At 40.1% G+C, this 26,160-nt stretch overlaps 1 protein-coding gene across 2 annotated transcripts in view; it reads right to left on the reverse strand.

Annotated features, from left to right (window-relative positions):
* EFNA5 (ephrin A5) overlaps window positions 1-8,899 on the reverse strand; it is a 231,417-nt gene extending 222,518 nt beyond the window's left edge. The window contains exon 1 of one of the 2 annotated variants that reach the window (XM_077347739.1): window positions 7,271-8,899. In XM_077347739.1, coding sequence (XP_077203854.1) covers window positions 7,271-7,395 — 125 coding nt within the window. In that variant the 5' untranslated portion in view covers window positions 7,396-8,899. The remainder of the gene's footprint in view (window positions 1-7,270) is intronic. The other variant, XM_077347738.1, reaches the window with a different exon arrangement.
* Between the last annotated feature and the right edge of the window lie 17,261 nt (window positions 8,900-26,160).

The following is a 26,160-nucleotide window of genomic DNA, read 5'->3' on the forward strand; positions in this document are numbered from 1 at the left end:
ATTCCATTTTTCTTCAATAATCATAGCAGGCCAAGGAAGCAGGCCATTCTACCTACTATACTGGAAATTCAAAGACAAGTTTACCACAGATTGCAGAGCGTAGACTATTAATTACTCTTCTGCAAGACCAAACAATGAAATCTGGCAGGCAAAAGAGGATAACTTCTTATAACAAATTTAAATATATGGCATTTTATTTTATATATATATGTCTGGTGTTTTATCACTATATCAAAAACAATGTTGATTCATTTATACTGGGAAATCTGAACGAAGCATAAAGTGTGCAGTGTGAAAAAATGATTGTTAATCTTAAACTGAAATATTTTTTTTCATAAGAGAGAAGATAACAAGCTATTCTAAATACCAAAAATAATGTACAATGATACCATATCTTAAATGGCATCAAAACAAGCAATTGAAAACAATTGAAAGTAAATTGTTGTGATAAAGCAATACAATTTCTACAGCAAACCAAAGGAAAAATCAGAGGCTTACACCCATCATTTAAGTTTTGATATTTCAAACATTTTATCTCCTTTTTCTTGTCAGCTCCATTTAATTCAATTTTTAGCAACTGACTAGAACCAAAGTTGAAGCTTCAAAGAAGAGCTCAATATGAACGCAAAGTAAATTAAGAGATAAAACTAATCTTGAAAATGGATCCAGCAGATTGGTTCCACTATTCCTTATGTGAAGCACTTGTGTATACAATATATACAAATACAATGTATGGGACTAATAAAATAACACAAGATCACAAATAAGAATTACTCTTGTTAAGAAGATGGAAGTTTTTAACAGCTCAACAGACAAAAATACTGCTCAGGGAGAAAGGCCAAGAGTCTGGGCTGGCACGCATCTTCCAGTTTCTTTTTTATAAAGTGCCTACTCGCCCTCCCCATCAACTCTCCAGACCATACAAAAAGAAAACTGGGGGACACTACACATACACAAAGATAGCATTTTTCCTTGGCACACCTTTCTTCCCAATCAAAACATTCTGAATGAAGGGGACTCCAACTTCCATGGGTCCCATAGCCCTTCAACTACATTTTTTGATTTGGAGAAATAGAAATAGCATGCATGATGCATTAGTACTGGATCACACTTTAGTCACAAAGCATACAGGTAACCATTAGTGACTTTTCTTTACAAACCTTAAGTGATTTGTTTTTTCTCAAAACTTTTATATATATTCTTTTGTCGTAACAAAGGTTGGCTGTTGTCATAGAGAAGACAAAAATAATTTTTATTTGACTAAAAGAGAACTTTTACTCAAATTTAAAAATCAAGTCAGTTGTGAGCCATCTGAATGAAAATAAGAATTCAATAGTGCGTTTGCTTCCATCAACTATCAAATATTAAAAAATTGTCTTCACGAATATAAGAGATTTCCATGTCATTAGCGCCATATTAAATACTATACAGAAGAATTCTTCAGTACAGTATTTAATATAGTATTATGATTTAACTCTAACAACATTTACTAATAATATCCAATATTATCAAGCTGTTGAAATATTAATAATCTGAAATATTAAATTTTGCATATAGTTATATCTGAATTACAATGGATTATACTTCAGTTCCTGTTACATAACTGAAAAATGGTTTTTTAATTTTTAAAAACTCAATATATTTCATAGTCTAAGAAAGTAATTGCAGATGGAAAACTTTATGAAAAGTATAAAATCAAACAAAAAATTTACAACTACTGTAAGTTTTAGTTAATTGGTCAGGAATCAAAAAATTACATATAGAGTTTTTAAACCACAAAAATTGGATTATCAAAGAAACAAAAAGGAGGGATATAATGTAACAGACAAATTCAACTCATATCTTCCATGAATGCTACAGTTTCTTTGTTAGAAAACTAAATCTTCATCTGATTATTCTTACACATTTTATTTTTTTTAGTTTCCAATATTTTAACAAGGCAAGGCAATACCATTAAAAAAACAGACCCCTATCATTTCATGCATATATACACCTCCTGATAACTACCAGATGCAAACTAAGATAGAATAGCTGAAAATCTAATTTCAAAATTAGAGTATAGGAAATGATGCAGCCAAAGCACATTAAGTTAAGCACATACTGTTTTCCCATTGAAACTGGCAGTATGCAATCACTGGGTCATAATGATTAGCTTCTATTGAACTGTGCCCATGTTTAGTTCCTAATCAAATAGATTTCACATATAAGTTAGCAAATAATAAAAAGACACAAACCTCTGGCTGCAATCCTATACAAACTTGAGAATCAGCACAATTTACTATAACGAGGCTTACATTTGAGTGAACAAGCACTGAGCTGTTGGTCAGTTTAGCTTAAAACATTATTGTTCCTTTTATTGCTTGTTCATCCTATTTCTCCCTTGTCTCTGTACATAGGCGTATCTTCACTCAGGTCTCAAGGACAAACTAACTATATTCTTCCATTTTATTATCCCAGCGTAGGAATAGTAGATTGGCTCATAAGAATAAGACAGTATGCAGCATCTTTATCTTTCCTTAACAGTAAATAAGGCAAATAAGGTCCAGCATTTAAATATCTCCATTAAAGGCACCATGTGAGTTCTGCCCTCTAGTAGTTGTCATTTCTTTGAAAAGTAAAGGCCTGTAAAGCTCATTCTATGAAGATGTTCTGTTGTACTTCTTCTAAGTCACAAGTTTACTTGGGTGGAGATCTCAGTATTTCCAGATTTGGGTTGCCACGTCAGCTATTAAAATATAAGCTACATCTACTAATCTTTGGACATAAGTAAGAGTGGTGTCCTGACTGTTTTGATGCTGGAACATTGGTGCCAAACCCACTGACCCATCTATGCAGAGTTTTATTTAAGTGTTTGATCCAAAGTAGGCAGCCCTAAGAAATCAACTGCATGAAACTATCCATGCTTAGCTTAACCAGGAGAGTGAAATCTTATCCACGCTCACCACCATCTGAATTCCACTGAACTTCTACTGAGAGTAAACTTGCAAGTTAACACAGTGTCAAGCTGCTCAAAGTAATACCTACCTGTGCACCTACAGAAACACTTCTCTTGACATAAAACCATGTTACTAATGTAATATGTGGAATTTATAAAAGTCTGTTCAAAATTCCTACATTAAGTTGGAAGGAGACCTCGTTTCACAAAAAGTTGAAGACTTTCTGAGCATCTGTCAAATCTACAAATGCTCAACAGCTCTGACACCTCTGAAGGCCACACAACTTTAACACTTTTAACGTGAAACTTGAAATTCATTGTGTAACCTTTTCCCCATTCAATTCAGCTAAACCTGAACCACAAAATGTCTCATAATCAAAGCAGCGTAGGACCACTTCATTTCAACACCAATCTGAACATCACCATGCAAGTCAACTTTGAACTGCACAATGGAAATCCTGCCCACAACCGCCTCAAAATAGCTCTCATTGTAACTACTATGCACACATCAAAGTTAATTAAAAGCCATAGGGTTGCAATTAGAAATGTAAATCTTACTCATACTTGATGTAGAAAATATATTGTTTTTATTTATAAACATAAACAAGTGTTATATATATTTAATTATGTATATGAGAAGAAACACTAAGCAGCCAGCTTTTATTGCCATAGCCTAAAAACTGGAGACAAAAATGAGGGTTACAAGCCCCCAAAACATTACCAAATGCACAAAATATTCTAATATACCTAAATCTATTCAGGACATCAAAATCTCTGTATAAGTATTAACAGGATACAGTTCTCATAGGGATAATTAACAAGATTTCATTATAACTCAACTCAAAGCATATACCCAGTTCTTGCAGAAGGGCTCTAAACTGAATCCAGGTGTTCTGCTATACAATTTAGCTACCCTCTGCAATAACAGACACAGGTTTATAATAAATGTTCAAAATGTTGCTCTAGAAAATTAGACAATTGCTTTAAGAATCATCACTTCAATCAAGTCTTCAATCAATATACTATACATTTTCCTTAAATAAACAATTTTTAACAGCCTCTTCACATTATTTATACCATGCATTTGATTGATTAGGTTACCTTTGTAAAAATAAGGCTAATTATAACTATTCTAAAAACTACTTTTTCATGATAAAAAATGTTAGGTTTCTTACTAAATTCAGTGTAATTGCAGGGAATAAGTAGATACCACTCTTGTACATGGTAAAAAAACCAAATATGAAGCCATATTACAACACAAAGTTAGGGATAAGTACATCTAGCTCTACACTGAATTGCAGCCCATATTAATTGGGGAGGGGAAATAAATTAAGTGAAAATCTCTCCTGCTGAATAATGCTATACAGTTCAACATTATGTTAGTGGTTTTAATTCAGCAATGTTATATGTATTTTATTTAAATTCTATGAAATCTAGATAAATCTTAGTTTATTAGGTACATAAAACTTCTACAGTTACCAAAATACTAGGTTTTTAATACTTTAATTAGTTTACTATGGCTTAACACCTTAGTAGGTTCCTTATACAGTGAAGACTAACAACTACAAAACTTATATATTTCTCAAATAACATTTTAGCTGCCAATTTTATATATTTAGCTATTACTTAAGAACACTCACTCTTCAGTGAAGATAACTTTTTTAAAAAAGTCATGGCAGCAGTACTCCAAGTCCTGGATCATATGTGGCAGCTTATCTTAATATGTCATAAAATATCCCTAAAGAAAGGTTTGACAGGTTCAACACACCTATCAGCAGATCTTGTAATAAAAGGTGCAGCTTTGAATTAGGAAACTTATTAAAGAGGAATACAATGAAAGCTCATTATTCAACCTAACTTTTAAGTCTAGAAGGAACATGCCACATCTTAAGAGACTAACAATATCAGCAAGGCTTTCTAAACCATTGCTACAGGGAGTTTTCCATCACACACATCTACCAATTGTAATGTTAGAGCGTTTCAGAACTTTATTATTTTAAAAGTTTCTTAGCAGCATGCACAATTGGTCTAACTTACATGGGTCCTTTTTGACTTTAAAACAGTCTGGTTTAACCATGCTGTACTATGCATTGTTTATACTCAAATACTATCCCTACCTCAGTTGTCTATCTAATCTAATTAATATAAGGTGACCAGATTGTCGCACTTTTGGAGGCACCTGGCAAATTGTACTTGTGTTGAAATTAAAAAATATATATTACAATACTATTTTTGCGTTCTATAAAAAATTTTGTTACTCCAAATGGACAACATTTTTAATCAAGACCTTCCCCCCACCCCACCCCACCCCACCCCGGTCAATGATGTCCCGCTTTACCAATGTTAAAATCTGGTCACCTTAAATTAATACCATAACAGGCAAGGAAGCAAAACTTTAATAGCATGATTTGATTTAAGCAAAACAGCCACATGTGCAAGTCATTTGGTCAACATCGAAGCGGCAAATGTTTTCTTTTTCACAAGTAGTGTGGGCGAATTCAATTTATTATTTTAATATCTTCAGCTAATGCGCATTTAATTTCAAAACTTGCTCTGGGACATTCTGATGGGACAGTTGCTCTTTTGCATACAATGTGTAAAGTGTTGCTTGTTACAACAGTTGCCTAATTTTACGCGAAACCTTGTTGACTCCAGATATGTCTGTGATATGATGCAAGAGATGACAGATTTTAAAAGCATAGAAGTCACCATGAAAATTAACTCAAAGCAATCCAATTCATTGTCACCCATCCTTAGTGTCTGTCTTGCTTATGCTGTCATACATTACACTAAAATTATCAACTATCTACTAAAACTAAGACTTTAAAATAAAAAATCAATGTGTCAACCTCAATTCAAGCACCTTTATCAAAATCATGGAAGAAAGACAGCGCAAGATAAGAGAGTCCTCAAACTTACTTTGAGTGGCCTGACAAGGTTAAGGAAGAAAATCTGTTCAAGTCTTCTTTAACAATGCAATGTTCCCTCCAACCCTCAATTTAAAACAAAATAAAACAAAACTGTATTTAGGTGCCTCATTACAAATCCAGAAAGGTATCATTTGGCAATACCCTAAACACTCCTAATCTGAAGATTCACTCATGCAATTCTGACAGGGGTTTAAATGGAAATTGTTAGCTTCTATTTGTACTTTCTGCAAAAACTTAAAAGTAGAACAAAGAAACCACTATAAAGGTTGCTTTTACACAGCAACAACTGTATACCCTGAATAGAATTTGTTTTGACAAGTATTTTAAGAACTTTCTCCAATATCAGTATAGCATCTCTCTCTCTTAAATCTCATCTTCTAACGATGCTAACTCATTGCTGAAAATATCAAGGGCTGCTTTCTTTCTACCTAGCTTCTACCCACAACATAGCTGTATAAAAGCATCACCAGATACTGCATTTGAATTTGCTCTGACAGTTTAAGCAAGCCCTTTTCCATGTAAAACCTCCAAGTGCCAGGGATCATCTGACTATGCTGAAAACTTGGAAGGTAATTACTTAGTTAACTTGTCTTAGAGAGCAATCCTAAACAGGTCTATTCAATAGGCTTATTCCCAGGTAAGTGCTCACAGGGTTGCACCCTTAATTGGTTTATTTGAGTAAGGCAAACAGATGTAGGAAGTGGGAGCTATAGAATAACACTAATGCTAACCCACCTTTTACCATCTCTAAAAACCTTGGCATGGAACAGGTGCCACATATGGTTGCCAGGAGGCTAATTCCAGAGTCTCCTGACATTGCACTGCAGGGAAGACTCTTGGAAAGTTTTTATTATTACCATGGAGCAACATGCAAACAAACATTAAAATAGTTAACAGGTATTAACTAACTTTTTAAAACTTTCACTGGAGCAAGAGAATACACAAACACACACATACAAAACAAAACAAAAACACTGGTACCAAAGGACTGCAGGAAACACACACCCTTTCCGGATAGTCACTTCAAACCTGCAATTTCATATGCAATTTGCTACACGTTCTGCGCCGTCTAACAAAGGTTAAAAGGGCACTCTTTAAGAATCCTAAACATGAACACTCTTTGTAAGTCATATGCACTGCCACAATGCACGACTTCGAAGGAAACCCCAAACTCCGGGTGATGTTTCCAAGCCTGGATACATGGGAGTCACAGGAGAAATCCAGCTCTGCAAACAAGTGTCTCGATGAGCCCCAAAAGAGCATGCCGTGGGCTTCCCCCTCCGTTAAGTCTGCGGGCCCTGAACGGCGTGCCTGGAGGTGCCGTTTTGGCTCAGCCTGCGTGAGGCACACTGGGGTCGTGCCTCGCTGGCCCAGCCCAACTCTCCGCTCGGTCCCCCCCTCTTACCTGGGGTTGGAGCTGTTCCAGTAGACGGCATAGCGATCAGCCACTGCTTTGGAGCCGGGATCCTGGCAGAAGACGCACATCCAGAGCACCAGAAAGATCAGCGTCAACATCTCCACGTGCAACATCACTCCCGGCCAACAAGACGCCGCGCAGGAGGGCTCGGAAACGACGACGGCGACAAAGGAGAACACCGAGGGGAACCAAAGACAAAAGAGAGACACACCACACAAAGTCACGAGACACACACAAAGAGAAAAGTGCCGGCGGGGCGAGGGGCCACGAGGAGGTGCCCCCCGGGGGAAGCCTGCGCCGAGGAGAGCCCCTTATGGAGCCTGCGCGCCTCCTCAGGGGGAGCCGGGAGCCGAGGCAGGCGGCAGCGGCAGACGGCGGCGGGGGGAGCACATTCACGGCGCGTCCTGTGCCGAGCCCAGGGCGAGACATGCACCAGCCCTGCCCCGGTCCAGCGCCGCTGAGGGGCGGCTCCGCGGTCCTGGCCTGGGCTTGGCGTCCTTCTCCCGCGGGGGCCGCTTCCCGCCTTTTGGCGCGAGGGCTCCGAGGCCCACAGGAAATCCTCAGCGGAAGAAAAAGTCCACTTTGGCGCGGCCGCCCTTGCTATCTGTCGCTCGCGCCCTCCGTCTGGCCGCCTTGCTCTTTCTTCCGCGGGCTCCGGGGGGGGGGGAGCCGGACTGGCGGCGTCTCTCCCTCGCAGGGAGGCTGCTCGCGCTCCCCGGGCCGGCGCGAGAGGCGAAGCGGCGGGAGGAATCCACAGACCCGGCCCGAGAGGAGGGCGGCGAGCCGGGCGGATCAAAGCCAGCGGCTGCGGGAGTAGTTTCTTGCCGGCGGGGGAGGAGACGGCAGGCTCCCCCTCCCCAAACTCCTCCGGGGCGACTTCGCTGGGGAGGCGCCTCCTCTGCTCGAGGCAGGCGCTGCTGGAGCCCCCAGGCGCGGCGGTCGCGGTCTGTTCTCTCCTCCTTCGCCAGGCGGCTCTGGGCGCCAAGCAGGTCCAAGTCCCTGGAACGTCAACTTTGCAAAAGAGAAGGGGAAAAGGAAGCCTCCCCGCAGGAGCCTACATTAGAGGGGAGGGGGGAGCCCTTCAGGGTCTTGCCCGGCGGCGGCCGCGGCGGTGGCAGCTCTCGGAGCCCCGCGAAAAGGCAGCAACAGAAGGAGCGAGGCAACGTTCCTCCCTCGCTCGCTCTCACGACTCCAGCAAGCAAATGAAATAAACTCGAATGCAGCGGCTGGCAGGCAGCGACCGTCAAGAGCAGCGAGGATTGGAGGAACAGAAGTCAAGTCGGCCGAGCAAAGGGGGGAATGGAGGGGGGATCTTTAAATAGTCACGCCCCCTTTTTTTGCAGTGACCGGTTTCCTGCGTGTAAATCCGACAGCGGCAGCCTAGGAAAGACGAGGAGGCTACTGGGCTGGGTGCTGCGCCCAACGGACAGCTGCACAGATGCATACACGGGAGCGAGATACACACACATCCGCATGCATGCATACATGCATTTATAGCTATCTGTGCCGGGAGGAGGCTCTGGAAGACTGTGTGTGCGTGCGTCGGAGAGGTGCAGTCGGCTAGCTGGAAGCAAAGGCGCTGTTGCTTGATCATGTGGGATTTTTGCATGCAGTTTACTTGGGAAGGTGCGGGGTGGGGGGAGAGATTGCTAGAGCAGCCAGTCAGAACCTAGGCTGCTGTTTGCTTACAGATAGCTTTCCCCCCCTGCGTTCCCTGGAACCCGATTGGATTCCGATCGTAGAAAAGGGGCGTTTCTCTGGCCTTTGGCTCCGCCCTTCGCGCCAAGCAGACCCCCCCCCCCAAGCTTTCGCAAAGCAGACTAATTGAATTACAAGGAGTGGTTCCTGAGTACTGCAGGTACCGGCTTCCGCGCAGGATATTAGAGGGGCTCGCGGGCGAGACATGCCCTGACGCTGCCTCTCGATTCCCCGTCATCGGCGGGGCGCGGGGAGCGACTGGAAAGGCAGCGGCCCGGTACTGGGGTGGAAAGGCGGGACGCCATGGGCGGCTGGAGCAGTGGAATTGGACCGCAAAGTGCGAGTCCAGCTTCCTGCACTCTGTGTCATCAGTTCTTTTAAAACACGTTTAACGGTCTGGAAAGCAGATTGCTAATCTGTTTTGTTTCGCCTTTAATCCTCTTCCCCCCCCCCCCCCAATGCGCTCGGGATTCCTAAACAGCCGGTAGGCTCGGGCTTGGCCAAACTGGTTCTGCCCCTGCCTCGCCTGGCTCGGTGAGCGGGGCCCGGGCGTGGGTCTGCTCCCCTAATGCGGCAAAGTGTTCCACCTGAAGCCTTGTGCGCCTCGTGCATTGGCATGGCGAGCAAGGGAAGCCGCGGGTCCTTGGGGCTTTATGGAGCCATATTTCATTAGCAGCTCTCAAAGGGCAGGAATCTCATCGGCTGCCAGGAGCCGCGTTTCTTATGTTGCGCTACCCGAGAGCTAGAGCGGGTGACCTTTCTCCAGAAGGCAATCGAAAGGCGTTCCGTTTTGCACAGCGGCCCTTCGGATAAAGCCCACACCCTGCTGAAGTTCAGCGTGTAATTGGAGGCGTCGACGCCGCGCGGCGATTCACCTCTGGCGGCATTCACCGAGCGGCCGAGACTCGCCCCGAGGAGACAGTGAAAGTGCCTCTTGTGGGACGCGGAGCTCCCTCCCCTCCAGAGTTAATCTCCCCAAAAGGCTTTCAGAGATAGACACGGGGCATGAACATCTGGAATCCTTTTGGTGCTGTCCTTTCTTTGAGGCGTATGACTTGCAGGAAGGACAAAATGTTTTCCTGGCAGAATGTGACTGAATCTGCTGTGGTTTCTGCAGCAGCAACAAAAACAGGCATCATCATTTTCACTCGTCTTTCAGTCACTTGGCTTTTCTCCCGGTTTTCAATCGTTTGAAAGGGCCCAGACTCCCTCTAGTGGTATAGTTTAATGTCACACTTTACTTGGTCAACGCAATAGAAAATTGCTCTTAAAAATCCATTCATTTAGACAGGTTTTCAGGGCCAGTCCAGAGTGAGATATTAAAAGCTTGGCCATTAAAAAAAAGAAAGAACCAAATTTCAGGTTGAAAACATACAGTTCTGAATTTCAATTTATGTAGGAGAATGCAAATCTTTGAGTTACATTGGAACCACAATGCATAATGTAGAAGTAAGCATAATAGTGTCAACTTATATTAGTAGAACATCATCCTGTTAATGGCAAAGAGATGGAGCATATCTTGATATAGTGCCCCGTGGGTTTCAGTATCATTGGAACAGATAACAGACTGTTCTTGCAGACAACCCCATTGTAGCCAAAATACGTTTAGGGTGGTACACTGAGAAGTTGATCAGTCATGTTCCTACCATGCCTTACTAACATCATTGTCTTGCACAAGAATGCAGTAATTAATTTGCTAGTGATAGCCATTACCTTTACAGTGGTACAACTGCAACCCAGTCAACTCAAGAGCAACATGTGATATAAGACCTGCTTTGTCCACAACTGTGTCCCTTAAAATATTGCTGGCACAACCATACATGCTAACATAGCATGAAATATTCAATGTTATAATGAATAGGATTTTATTACAGGAACAGAAATTCTTGTGTCAAAGAACAAAAACAAATTTACTGGCAAAATCTTAAATTTAAAAAGCAAACGATAATCAAGATTGGTACGTTTTGATGTCTACATATAGCACAGGCACAATAACTTAAGATCATCTGCATTTGCTTTTAAAAATGGGAAGTAAATAAATATCAGCAAAAGTGTCAGATTGATAAATGTCATAACAAAAACAATTCTCAGGGGTACACTATAATATCCAGTCAAATGTCAGCCCATCCAGCATTCCCTTCATGGTGACCTAATTAAACAATTATTGATGTTGAAGTTATGAACTGCTTGTGAGTGCCAATAAACACCTCTGACCTTGCTGTGCAATTATTGGAATCATGAGGTCTGCTAACAAGGGACTTTGGTATATGAATGTGTGCCATCAAATAGCCTCACTGATCATACAATTTTGCATTATTGCACACAAATTATCACTGTTGAGAACATAACTATCCTATAAAATACATTTTAAAAATATTTTGAAGCCTATAGCATTTTTCTTACTGAAGGACATTTTCACAATGATTCTGGTAATTTTTTTAAAATCTTGGGATATATTAACTATTTTTTGATAAGAAAATAGAGAATGAAAGATGGCCATTTTTTAATTGAATGTATACATTACACTAAATTTGCATCTGAACTATAAACATTCACACTTCCTATATTGTCACAAGGCCATTGATCTATCTAGTTAGTGATCTAACTGACTGTGACTGTCAGGTGTCAAGCCAATGTCTTTCCCAGTCCTGATACCAGAGACCCTAAATGCCAAGGCCTTAACCTGGCATGTTCAGCTAACAGTTCTCACCAAGCATAACAAGATGCTAGAAACTAGAGTCACATGTCCTCAGGCTCTACTTCAAGAGTTTACAAAACTGATAAATTATATACTGACATGAATCTTGTTCTTTTATATATTTACAACCAACTTCAATAATTATCTTAATCCATAATATGCTTCAAGTGGCACTCACATTATAGCCTAAAGTGAATGAAAAGTAGAATCATGATTGACTTCCATTATGGGAAAATACTCATTAGGCTATTTTAAAAGCCGGATAATTAATAGCAGGGATTTTAATTGCTCTGTGTGTGCGCGTCTGTTTAAGGACATACAAAATGCAGCACACCTTATGTTTTAAAAACCATTTTTGATCCTTAAAAGTCAAGATTTATACTTCAGAATGCAAAGTATATACTCGAACCAACAAGCAAAAATTTTAATACATGGAAAATTAACAGAAGCAGTTTTTGATTGAAAAGGGAACACGCCAGACATGCCCCTAACATCTCTATTATTTATTTTAGCGATGGGGGTTCTAGCTATAAATATTAGGATCAAAGAAATGAAAGTGAATGAAAGTTATGCAGATGAAGTAGTATTAAAAGTCTTGGATCCACAAAAATTGTAGTGTATAATGGACTATTGAAGAATTTAGATCCTTTTCAGAATATAAAATTAATAGGAAGACAAAAAAGGTAACATTTTTAATGCAACCGCAAGAAGAAATTATAAAGAGTTCAGAATGCACAGAAACCAACAATTCTATCAAATATTTATAGTTAAATGTGACTGGATGAAATTGTAAAAGTTTTAAAAATAATTATCAGAAGATTTAGAAAATGGTTCAAGCATATTTATACAGGTGGAAAAATTTTAAAATCTCGTGGTTGGTTCAGCAAATAAAATGAATGTGCTACCAAAATTATTTTTTATTTCAAATATATATGTATGTATGTAATAGTGAACAATTATAGAATGGCACAGACACATAAGTACATTTATTTTGGATGGCAAGAAACCAAGAATAAGCTTTAAAGTACCTCAAGATGAGATAAAGCAAAGGTTAGCAGTTCCAAGTTTAAAACTGTATTACCAAGCAGCAGGCTTGGTCAGTAGTGTGGATTTGATTTAAAATTCAGGACAAATAATAGTAAAACTTGGAGGGGGGCATCATCTGGGCATGGAACTGGGTGACTGTGGGTGGTCAGGTAATTGTAAATTTCCTGTATTCTGCAGATAGTCAGATTAGATGAGCCTAGAGGTTCCTTCCAACTCTGAGATTTTATGATAAAAGCGGGTAGCCATGTTGGTCTGAAGGAAGAGTGCTGGCACTCGAAAGCTCATGCCTCGAATAAATCTTTGTTGGTCTTAAAGGTGTTATGATTCTGTGAGTATGAATCAGCAATAAACGAAATCAGCTAAAACAATCATAACACAAGAAAGGAGTTATATAATTAGAGACGGACTTTTGAGAATATGGTTTACTCACCAGAATATATTGTCCCTCAAATTATCTGCTTATGTCCCTAGTAGACATTTATCAGGATAACGGCTGGTACTTCTGTGTCATTGCCTGCCATTTCATTTACCAGATAGTCCATGTTACTGTTATTACTCTTTAATGAATTAAACAGATCTTCTGCTAACATACATGAGCTACTATCAGAAACAAAGATTCAGGTGGATCTGAAGCAGCAGACCAAAGTTTGAGTCCAGTGGGATCTTTAAGGCCAACAAAGTTTTACTCAAGGTATACACTTTCCTGTACATGCACACAAAAGCTGATACATTGAATAAAACTTCAAAGGTGCCACTGGACTCAATTTTTTTATCAGAAACAAAGAGTTCCAGCCACTTAAAAAGGTAAAGGTATCCCCTGTGCAAGCACCGATTCATGTCTGACCCTTGGGGTGACGCCCTCTAGGGTTTTCATGGCAGACTCAATACGGGGTGGTTTGCCAGTGCCTTCCCCAGTCATTACTGTTTACCCCTCAACAAGTTGGGTACTCATTTTTACCGACCTCGGAAGGATGGAAGGCTGAGTCAACCTTGAGCCGGCTGCTGGGATTGAACTCCCAGCCTCATGGGCAAAGCTTTCAGATGGCTGCCTTACCACTCTGCACCACAAGAGGCTCCTAGCAACTTAGGAGACACCATAAATGGGGCTACATAAAGGCTCTAAACACTTGTATCCCAGTCTCTCCCAAACATACCCCATGCTCTGCAAAGAACACCCAGTGCAGGGTCTGAGAAATTCACTCATTGGGATACAAATAATCTCTCTAAATTTCTAGACACCAGGTTCCAAAGTCCAGTTTCAAAAAGCCTTTAAGGGAAGAGAAGCCCAAAGGGACCTCCTTGCATAATCAATTTTGGGTGTCTCTTATCTTCCAAACAGTTTAGCTTATTGTTAACAAGAATACTGAATCACAAATATGTGCCTTGAGTCAACTGTTTTGCCATTTCCAAAGAGTTGTCTATAAGCTTTCTGAATATTTTAACAGTCTGAGGACAGAAAAAGGCCCATTCATGAAGAATTTTGGTCCCTTAGTAGGAAAGACTAACCTTTCTTCAACCTTCTTTAAGATGCAGGATATTTAGAAGAGCACAGCTCTCCCCATGTTTTTTCTGCCGCAGCCTTTGGGCGGGGGGACACCTGCACCATGTGACCCAAACCACTATTACAGAGAGGGAAATCCCAGGAGACCCCCTTTGCAGAAGAAGACCCAGGCTGAACTCCACATGAACTCCAAAGTGGGACAAGGAGCACTACCCATCTCACCATTTACTTCAAACTTTGCAGTGCTTTCTCATCATCCCATCACCACTCTCAATGTCTGAACCACGATCCTGCTTGCAGATCATTCCCTAAAAATGGTTTGCTTCCCCACAACCCCAAACAGGGACAACCTGTCAAGCAGAAGAAGAGTGCCCAAATGGTACCCCTGGGGTACCATTTAGCCAGTCAGCTCAGGCTTTCTCTCTGTGCCTGGGCTGACTGGCTAACATGCATCCCTCCTATGCCTAATGTTTGCAAACTGTAAAGGTAGCAGTTTTCAAATGACCCCCTTTGACAAGCAGGAGAAGCTCCCACAGACCCTCTGTTCCAGAACAGGGAAGCCAGCTGTCTGATGTGCACAGAATTCCAGGTAAACTAATTCTTGTGTCCTAGTTGTGCCTACTCTTTGCAGCACATGGTAGTATGCACCTAGGAAACTACAATATTAGCATGACCTGCGTGCATGCTCATGCACATTCCTGGCTGCTCCTTCCCACCAGCCCATTCTCAAAAAGGTGCGATTATGCCTTTCACTCAGCCAGAAAGCTGATGCCGATGGTAGTAGCTATGGGGGTGGGGAATTAAGTTTACATCAGTCAGACATTAAGATAAAATTGGTACAAAATGTTTTTTAGATAGTATATAATTCCAAAAAACATTGAAAAAGCAGATAAAAGCTAAAGTAAAATGGTGGAAATAGAATACATATGGAACATTTTATCATGTGGAACTGTAATAAAAAAGAATACTTTAAAGAAATTCATGGAAAAATACAGAATATACTAAAATTTTAACTCTTATGGAAGCTAAGAATATGTTAATAGGCATATTGTCAAATAAATTAACAAATTTCTTAGAAGAAATATAGGAATATATTGTGACAGAGGCTAAAATAATCCATTCAACAAAATAAAAATTAAATGTCTATCCCAGTTTAGAAGAATGAGAAAATAACTTGCTGATTATGCAGTAAGGGTAAAATTAACAATATATCAATTTCAAAATCTGAGGAGAGATGAAGATTTTATTATGCAAGCTGTAAACAAACTTAAACTGAGAAACTGTTTAAAATCATATTAAAATGTATTGTAATGCTTATAAATGTATTACAGAAAGAATGAGCAAGACTTGAATATAAAAAGTATAAGAAAAATAGATTTTGAACAAAAATATCCTTATTTTAATATGAGATAAATAATACTTTTCTAAAAACTAAGTATACTGAAAGTTGTAACAAATATATAGAGAAGAATGTTGAATATGGAGAAATGATAAAATTAATAATAAAACTGTAAATATATATTAGTTATGAATTTAGAAATTTAAATTGGAAATTTAAAATGCCTGAAGTAATAAATATTGCATTTTGTAGAGAATGCTTGAGGATTATAATAAAATGGTGTAGGGGAGAAAACATTCTTCCTGTTCTGTATTTGATACTTGATGATTTGATGATTTATATATATACTAGCCGAAAAGCCCATTGCATTCAGGAATGCAATGGGTGCTAGCGGGCAGCTGCTCCATGCAGAAGTGAGGAAGTGGGTGCAGATTGCCACCTTCACATCCTTCAGGAAAGAAAATGCTTTCTTGTTACAACACGGTAGCATTGTAAACTCAATTACCTCATAGTATTTTAAAAATATATATGGGGAAGGGGAAGGAATGTGGAACGAAGGGGGTGTAGTTGCCTGGAGAGGCGGGATACAGATATAAAAATAATAAAGAAATTAGTAAATAAATACATTGGGGGGAAAGAGACATGGTATATTGAAGAGGGGAGTGCTAGGAAACCTTTCCCATGGGAAGGGGAAGGGCAGCAATAAGGAAAAAGGTGTGCTTAAACACTCAAAATGGCAGACAATGTGAAAACTTGAATGCATGTATTTCTGCATTGGCCAGCCCTGATTCTGACCTTGTTAGCTCCCTGTTCAAAAAGTAAAAAACGGATTTCTGAGGACTTCCTTGCTGCAGGGCAACTGAGGGGGCAAATTGGGTCTGAGCCCCAAAAGGATAATTTCAATGAGGAAATGATTGAAAAACTCGACCCTATGCAAATTTGAATCTGAACAAAAACCATAGTAGGTCCCATCTATTACATCAGTGTTCCCCAACCCCTGGTCCAGGGACCAGTACCGGTCCATGGATCAGTTGGTACCAGGCCGCGGCTCCTCCTCGACCTCCTCCCCAGCTGCTGCCTCGGGGGCTGCCCTGCCACTCTGCCACCGGCTCACATTTGGTGCTCTTCAGCAGCCACCATGGCTGGGGCTCCCCCTCGGCATGGCACTGAGCAGCTGCTGCTAGCAGTGCCCCCCAGTGGGTGGCAGGAAGTCATGGGCGCTGGTGGGAATGCAAGCGGAGCAGGGGCTCAGGCAGCAGTGGCAATGTCCCTCCGGGCCTCAGTAAAATTGTCAAGCGTTGACCGGTCCCCAATGATAAAAAGGTTGGGGACCACTGTATTACATGATCATTTTTTCCATTGGATCTAAGCTAGAAAGATACTCACATAGCAAAAGGGAACCATTGGAATCAATACATTTTATAGTAGTCCAATTCTGCTAGAAGCTGACAGTTCAAATCAAACACTAGCTGCAATTCAAGAGCACTTGTCCACTTTGGAGAAAGTATGCATATTGTCTGAGGAATTATTTTTTTTAAAAAAACAAACCTTTCTGCTTTCATGTAAAATATATTTTGAATTTGTATCATGTTCTATAGTTAGGAACACCTGAATATAAAACCTGAGTAAGCAGAAATGCTCAAGCCGCATTGTCCCATATTTCCCTGGATTCCCAGGTATTAATTTACTATCATTTAATTACTCCAAACTTTTGTTGTCAGGATTCATCAGCAGTAAGACTGAAATACTGAAGCTAAGAAACCCAATGGCATGAAAAAGAGCAGAATATCATCAAAGAATTCATACCACACATGGTATTGAAACAGAAGGCTGAGTAACTGCAAACTGAAAGTTCTCTCACTTGCTGTCTCATTGGTGAGGGAATTTAATTGGTTCACCCATCTGATGGGAACATAGGATACCCAAGCAAAAGCAAAAATTCCTTTCTGTCTTCTTCCTTTGAATTTTCAAAAGGGTGCTTTAGATCGTCACGCATCATTTCAAAATGAAACAGTCATCAGAGATTGTAGAACTGAAGTGCTGATTCAGAAAGGGCAATTCTCAGATACATGAGTATTCTGAAGCTTCACAGAACATTAGAGCACAACACTCAAAAGCTGCATAATGACTGACAAACTGTAAAACCGAGAGTTAATTAAAAGAATTCTCAAGCCATCTAAATGAGAAGGGTGGCAACTTCTACAAAGTCAAGCATTTATCTTCTTTACCACAGCATTTAAGCATAATCTGAAGCAAAAGAATTCTAATTTTACCACTGTTAAATCCTCTGTCAGAGGGAGATCTGTAGGAAGCAGTAAGTCACTGATGAGATCATCAGATCTTTTATCTCCTATAATAGCATAAAGGTTTTAATGTTAAGAGTTCACTGAAATTGTGTGCTGTGCAGATATTAGCATGTTCCTTCATATAAAATAAAATAAAACCAACGTTTTTTGCCATACACACACACAAACACATATTTCACAATAGACTTATGTTTTGAAGATTACAACTCTATGTTGGTACATGTTAAGATATGATTTATGCTATATTCATTAATCAGTATTTATTTAGTATAGTGATTTTTCTTCTGTTGTTACTTGTACATGATATGTAACAGGGTAAATTCCGCCACTTAGTATTAACCTAAGCGTAATGAAAGTGAGGTTTATTCAGATACAATGATGAAACAACAGTGTGTATCCAACTTTATTAGATATTCTATTATTACATACAATAATTCATAAATGAAAGCTAACGATTCAGTCCTTATGGTTACTGAACACCTGCTGCTAGTCAATTAGTACTTCTTCCCACATTAATCAGCTATATTTGAGATTTTTCTGCAGGCATCCAGCAGCTTTTAAACCTAGCAAGAATTGTAAGAGTATGTACCAAAGTGTACCAATTACATTCTATGAAACAACCAAAAAGGTTGTGAGTTACTTATAAGAAGAATCCTGGCAACTAGCAACCAATAGGGCCAACCCAACTGTTATCATGCTGGCCTAAAACAGAAGGGCTTCTTTCAATTTAAGTATCTCACAGCATATGGCTATTTACTGCTGTGCAGCGTTTTAAGCACCTTGCCAGTAATTTTGTTCCTGTGCTTACAGTGTAAATCACTGCAACAGGAACTGAGAAAGAATTTTAATAAATATTACCATACAGTGCCAGTAATTAATGCAGCATTTTAAAAAATAAAATGATATTTTGTGTTTTAGAATCAAAGCCCTGTAAATGTATGACACTGTAACAAGACAGTGCCAAAGAGCAATACAATAGACAAAATGCTTGGTAACTGGCAAGTCCTAGCTGTCTGTAATTGGCAGTAAATCCCACTGAGTTCACTAGAGTTTACTCTAGAACAACTGTGTGTATTATAGCAACCTTTGAAATCTAAAATCATACATATGTTGGGTTTTTACTTCTGGGATGAAGAACATGTCTCCTTTCATTGTCTCCTGCTTCGTAGCTCTGGGTTTTCATAGTAATTCTTCATCTCCAAAGGACCATCAGGAATATACCAGGCTCAATGTCAAACGAAAATTAAATACTTGTGAGATGCTAAAGGAAGAAATATTTAAATCATTGTGATGCATGCTCATACAAGTCCTATGCACCCTTCATAAAAGTGAATGAGCCAAAATCTGGCACCTTTATACTTCTTTGAAATTTTATGATTACATAAAATCCAAAATTTTAGCAGGATCTAAAATTGTGCATTTATTTTATTTATTTTATTTTTCAATTTATGTCTTGTCTCTCCAAGCATGCTAGCTCAGGGTGGCTTCCAACATTAATTCATAAAACATACATAGTAAATACAAGTTTAAATATAATATTGAAACTTAAAAACAATCATGCCACCTGCTTGGCCAATAGGTTTATTTAGGTGCATTCAGATCTCAGTTTTCACAGGGGGAATATCTGTGTAGAGGGAGCCTAAATAATGTTTAGTTGGAGTTTTCTTGCTGTTTATTGGCCCCATCCAAATGCCTGATGGAAGAGCTTCATCTTACAAGCCCTGCAGAACTGACTCAGCTCCATCAGGGCCCTTAGCTCATCTGGGAGCTCATCCCACGAGGTTGGGGCAAGGACAGAAATACTTCTTTGGGGCCAGGGATCACCAGTTTATTTGAACAGGATTATCTTAGTGTCCTTTGGGGGGCATAGTCAGCCAAGCAGTCCCTGGCCTTACGGTTAACACCAATACCTTAAAGTAGATTTGGAATTCAATTGGAAGCCAGTGCAACTGCCTCAAGGCAAGCCAGATATGGCTCCTCCATGGTGTATGAGTGAGGAGTCATGCTGCTGTGGACCAGTTGCAGTTGCTGGATCAGCATAAAGGGAAGGCCCTTGTAGAATGCAGTACAGAAGTCCAGTCTTAAGGTGACCATCTCATGAATCACTGTGGCTAGGTGTTCTGGGACCAGGTTGGGCACTAGTAGCTTTGCCTGGTGAAGGTAGTAAAATGCCAGTTGAGCTACTTTAGCGACCTGCACCTCTCTTGACAAGGGAGACATCAAAGATTGCACTAAAATTCCTAGCAGATTACATATTTGTAAGCTGCACACTATCTAGGCAGGGCAATTGTGTTTCCTTGCCCAGTCCTTTCCTACCCAGCCACAGAACCTCCATCTTGGAGAGGCTGAATTTCAGACAGCTCTGCTTAAGTCGGACTGTTACAGCTTCCAAATATCTGGCAAATGTTACTGGGGGACAGTCTGACCATCCATACATTAGGAAGAGACACTGGGTGTCATCTGCATCTTGATGGTATCCCAGCCCAAACACTTGAACTAGCTAGGCTAGAGGGCACATGAAGATGTTAAATAGAGTGGGAGATAAAATTGTGCCTTGCAGTACTCTGCAGTAGAGTTGGCATGGCTTTCAGTAACTCTCACCCTCTGTTCGCAACTCTGGAGAAAGAAGATCAGCCCCTGTATCCCAGTGTTGGCAAGGCAGTGAGCAAGAAGCTCATGATCTACCACACTGAACACTGCCATGAGCAGCACCAACCCATCTCTGTCCAGGTGTCATCGAAGGTCATCCATCAGAGTGATCAAAGCAGTCTCCATGGTCAGGATGGAATGGGGCAAAAACTGGAGCTTCCTTGTAAATATGCCAAGACTTGGTCCACAGCTGCCCTTTCAACCACCTTTCCCAGAAATGCCAGATGTGAGGCAAGACAGTAGTTGTCCAGGTCCCAGGAGTTCAATGATGTTTTTTTTTTCAGAGACCAGACTACATATAGCCCCTTTGGGAATTCCCCGATAATCAGGGACCCCACAGGGGACCTTGATCCTCTCATTGTTCATTTTGAGCAGCCAAGAAGAACAGGGATCTAATGGGCAGATAGTCAGCCTCACTGACATTAGCAGCCTATCCAGTCAGTGAGAGCTGTCTGAAGCCATCAAAAACCCTCCTTAAAGGCAGCTGAAGGGTCTCCAGTTCCAGTTCTGTAACAAGCATGGAAGGTCACAGCAGAGCACTGAGACTTTATCCACAAAAATAGTTCGCAAATGCCTTTAATTCACTTTGTTTTAAATGGAAGTAGTATTTTCCTTTGAAAGTGCTTACCTTTGGATTCAATCACAGTTTTAAAAAATTAAATTAATGAAGATACTGGTAATGGGAGATGCCTAGCCCAATCACAGAACTATAATACTATAGGTTCCCAGTGAAAACATGTGTGTATGTCTGAAGTGCTGCCAAGTTACTTTTGGCTTACAGTGATCGTATGAATGAAGAGCCTCCAAAATCTCCTATTGTTAACAGCCTTGCTCAGGTTTTGCAAACTGAAGGCCATGTATTCTGTGGCTGAGTCAATTCATCTCATTTTGGTCTTCCTCTTTTTCTGCTGTCTTCAGCTGTTCCTAATATTATTGTCTTTTCCAGAGACTCCTGTCTTCTCATAACGTGAACGAAGTACAATGTCCTCAAGTTAGTCATTTTAGCTTGCTTCATAACAACTATTAAATTTATGGTGAAGATATGTTCTTATGCTTCTTTAAATATCTGCACTAATTGTCAATCACACCATGACTCAGAGTCATATGCTAGTTTCTACATTACACTCCTTATTTTAAGCCTCTTTGGACACTTTTTATTCTGACCTGGATACCTCAGGCTAGCCAGATCTTGTCAAATCTTGGCCGCTAAGCAGGGCCAGCCCTGGTGAGTATTTGGCATGGGAGACTTCCTAAGAATACCAGGTTTGCGACATGAGGACAGGCAATGGCAAACCACTTCTGAACATCTCTGGTCTTGAAAATCCTACACCATAAATCAGTGACTTGACAGCATTTTCCACCACCAGATACTTTTTACTATGCTGATTAACATAAAATTAGATCCATGTGGATGACATTTGCAGCCATTAGATGTATGTCATTCATGTCCCCTCCCTCCAGTTTGTCTCCTTAAAATTTCAAAAAACATGCCATGCCCAAAACTGACCAATAAGGAAAGACCTACTATGCAGCACAAAATAATTTGTTTTAAATAGTGCTGCAACAGAATCAGTTTTTTTATGATTGTGGTACAGAACATATTCTCCGTGATTACCAAGGGGAAATCAGATTTTACATAGTGCAGAACAGAGGCATAAGATTGAAACGGAAGGAAAAGCAACTTAAATTTTCCAATAATCAGAAGTAAGCTGTGAATGCAGAAAGCCCCCCTCCCCCCCACACACACGTCAATATTACAAACAATCCATCTTCATTTACGGCATAAAATGCCTGTGGCCTAATTTTATTCAGAAATGTTGTAACCAAAGTGCTCAAATGTGCTTTTGCCACAATCTTATAATGTTGCATTGATGTGACCCAGCCCTACATGATTATGTATTTAGTCTTCAGAGGAGAAAAAACAATGATATTAAGCTCAGTGCACTTCAGCTAATGTACTGGTGAGGTCATCAACAAAGAAATAGCTAAGTGGATTTCAATCACACCATAACATATTGAGGAAATAACAAAATTAAAACCTTAAAAAACCATTGAGGTACATACATTAAGCCGAATTCTCCTATGCATTTCTGACAATCTACTGCCAGGCATTTAATGCAACTACAAGGCCTCCTGCCTAGAAATTTTGGATGGCACTCAAATCTGTGGGAGAAAGTTTTATCCATAATAATTAAAAAACCTACAGAATATATTGATTTTTTTTTAGTGTTAAATGGACATATTCTCAAAAATCTTAATGCAAGCCCTGTAAAGAAAGTCAGTATGATTGTATCCCTACTTGCAAGTGCAAGTCTCAGAATATCGTGATGCTGAAGACCAAAATTATGTGTGGCTTCTTCCAAATGCAAGAGCACCACATCTCCTTATCAACTCTGAAACATTTAAAAAGTCAAACAGTGATATGATGTCATCATATTGTGAATTCACTGCCATCACTCCAATTTAGTGGCTGCAGCTTGCAGGGGCGTTGGGAGTTCACACGATGTCACATTGTGTGATTTGTGTTAAATAATATGGAGGAGAGTCAACCCAGGCTACTATTTTGTACACATAGCAGCTGTAATGTGCTGTTTTGTGAATTAATGGAAAATATTTGAACCATGGACTTCCCAGTTCACTCTTTTATTTATTGTTAAATGTATTGTTTCAAACATTTCTATCCTGTCTTATCTCCATAGACCCAAGGTTGCTAACAATGCAGCAACCAGATTGCAGTGACCCAAATTATGAAAATCAAGATATAGAGATTAAAATATACAAATTGTACATTTTAAAGCATTCAAGAATTAAAATCTTAAAGGGTGGAAACACACAGGTTTAACCAAAACACACGATTAGAACAGGCACAGGCCAATTTGCTGAAATAATTTACCTTCTACCAAATATTCTCTGGAATAATGCCGTTTTACTTGCTTAAGCAGAGAGAAGGCACTCTTACCAACTCTGGTAGGCCATTCTGAACCTATTACACCACACAGAATTGGGGGGGGGGGGTTGTTAACTCAGTACCTGACACAGTTATCCCGTGAGAAGCCAGTTCTATGTATCAAGTGTTCCAAGAAATGTTTTAACTCAGGAATGCCTTGCAGTTGCACTCCTGTGTCTTGAAATTTTAATGTAAAAAGTGACCTTTATTCCCACATCTTGGTATCTTTGAACTTAGGACAAGACTGCATACTAGTAGACATGGTTATACGCATGTTGAAGCCTTGAGAAATAGGCAAATGCCTTGGGACATTGAAAGATGTTGTTACTATCGTATGAAATATATCAAGGTATGCAAAGTGATGTTTTTCTATCTGTACACAGGGTCATTTCAAGTTAGAAAATTAGATTTGAAAATGTGATAATTAGATAAAATGGTTTGCTGGGACAAAGTCATACTTATTGTATTATAATAATAACGCTGTTTTGTTCGTGTCACTTGATGGCTCTCCTTACATTTATCTAAGTCTGAATGTTAATTGTTAACAAGAATTTGTAGGGGGCATCTCATGTTCCCCTTTGCCTCTATACCCTCGTTCACTTTCCTGAAAGTCCCTTTCCTTGCTTTCCCCCCCCCCCTCCTTTCCACCCACCAGTCAACCTACTCTTGTCTCCCCCACACACATACCTTTAACTTTTCTGTCTTCTGGAAGCCTCTCCTAATTGTGCAATGCCAACTGAGCTGGGCCCGTTTCACTGGGAGAAACATGCAAGGACTTCACTCACTTTCTCCTGCATCCGCTCTCTACACTATTTCCTCTTTACCCCATCCTAGCAACTCCAAAATCCTCACCTTTCACTGCTTCTTTCCCTTCTTCACACCAATCTCCCTTTTGTCTGTTTCCCATCTTATTTCTGTGCAATGGGGATCCAATGCAGCTTACATCATTCTCCTTGCCTCTGCTTTATCCTTACAGCAACTCTGTAAGGCAAGTGAGGCTAAGAATGTATAATTGGCCCAAGATCTCTCAGTGAGTTTCCATAGCAGAATGAGGATTTGAGGTCCCTGTCTGAAAAAAAAGTAACCATTGCTTGGCAGTGGTTTTCATAGGGTGGGTACAGCTGAACAGTTGCAAGCAGCCAGTCCTATGTGTCATGCAGTTCAGGTGGCATTTTACAGTGTTGCTGCCAAACATGGCTACTATGAGATCTCCCTCAAAGGCCAAAATAACCCCAATGTAGGTAATTGTTTTTTAGATTTTGGATTTTTCTGCAAACTTGAGAGATGTTTTGGGTTTGTTGGAAGATCTGTCTTGTCTATTTACCACTCCAAACTCTGGACCTAAGTATCCTGAAACACTAACCACCACCACACTGTTTTTTTTTGGGGGGGGGGAGGTCTATGGAACAGTAGAAAGCAACCAGGAGTCAGGACTAGGTAAGTCATGCAAGCTGGGTGCTTCCACGTCACCCAACAGTCTTTACCAGACCTGGCCTCAATGAGTCCTCCCACAAGGCCCAAAATATTTATGGAAAAGGTTCTCCCTCTTTCTGCCCTTTTGTAACAGAAACTAATCTTGTTGTGGCTGCAGCAGCAATCTTCTTCTGGTTGTAGCACCAGCCACTGCAGAAATCTGTTTTTTAAAGCTGCAGATGTACCTTTATCATGGGGGAGGGGGTGTTAACCTCCCCAATTTTCTTTTTTTTTTAGAATTCAGATTTTCTGCCAACCTAGGACATTTTTCCATTTGTAGGAAGATCTACATTGTGATTATCATTCCAGCCTATCAGTTTAGTTTATCTTCTCAGTGCTGTTGTCTGTGACGTCACCTGCAGATGCACTTACAGAGGTGTGTGGTGAGTGGCAATCAGAAATAGAGATTTTTCTGTGCTGACACATCCTTTATGGAATTCCCTCTTATTTAAGGTTTGCTGCTGCCTGCTATATTTCCTTTTAGATACTGGGCCAAAGCAATTATTTTTATACAGGTTTTACCTGAGGGCAGGCAACTTGTTAAACTGTTTTTATTATCAGCTTCTAAGCTAGAACTGTTTTCCAAATATAATTGAAAGTTCTTTAAAACACTGTTTTTATGCCTGGGATTTCATGACTTTTTATGTCCATTAATGCTGCTAATTTATGTTTTACTTGTGAGTCACCTTGACATCTTTGGAGAGGCAATATATAAGTTTTCTAAAGAGAGAAATTCAAAAACTCCTCAAGCAAATAGAAAAATAGCAAGTAACAAACTATACTATTATCAATAGAGGACAAAGCCAAGCATGGCCATTTGTTTTATGAGTCTTCAAACCACATGATCAGCTTAAGAATGTGGACAAAAGAACTTTGTAAAAAGACAGTGGCAAAGGAGAAAAACCCTAGCAGAGTCAGAACATTTATAGCTACATATATATAAAATAAAATAAACAGCTATAAAGTCAGTAGACATGAAGCTCTTCAGAGTTTGCCCCAGCTAAGGAATGTTGCAGTGCACACAAGGCTATTCTCCTTTGCACAAGGAAGAAAGTCGATCTAGCACTCCAGGCGATGCTGTATTAAATATTGATGGGAATTCACCGCATCTTAGATTTTTTATTTTTTTCAAGGAATTGTTAAATAGTTGATGAGTCCTTCGGAGCAACATTCCATTCCAAAAGGGAAATTCCTTCAGAAGTATAATTTAACTCTGGATA

Source organism: Paroedura picta, chromosome 7 (genome assembly GCF_049243985.1).
Source record: "Paroedura picta isolate Pp20150507F chromosome 7, Ppicta_v3.0, whole genome shotgun sequence".
NCBI classification, from domain to species: domain Eukaryota; kingdom Metazoa; phylum Chordata; class Lepidosauria; order Squamata; family Gekkonidae; genus Paroedura; species Paroedura picta.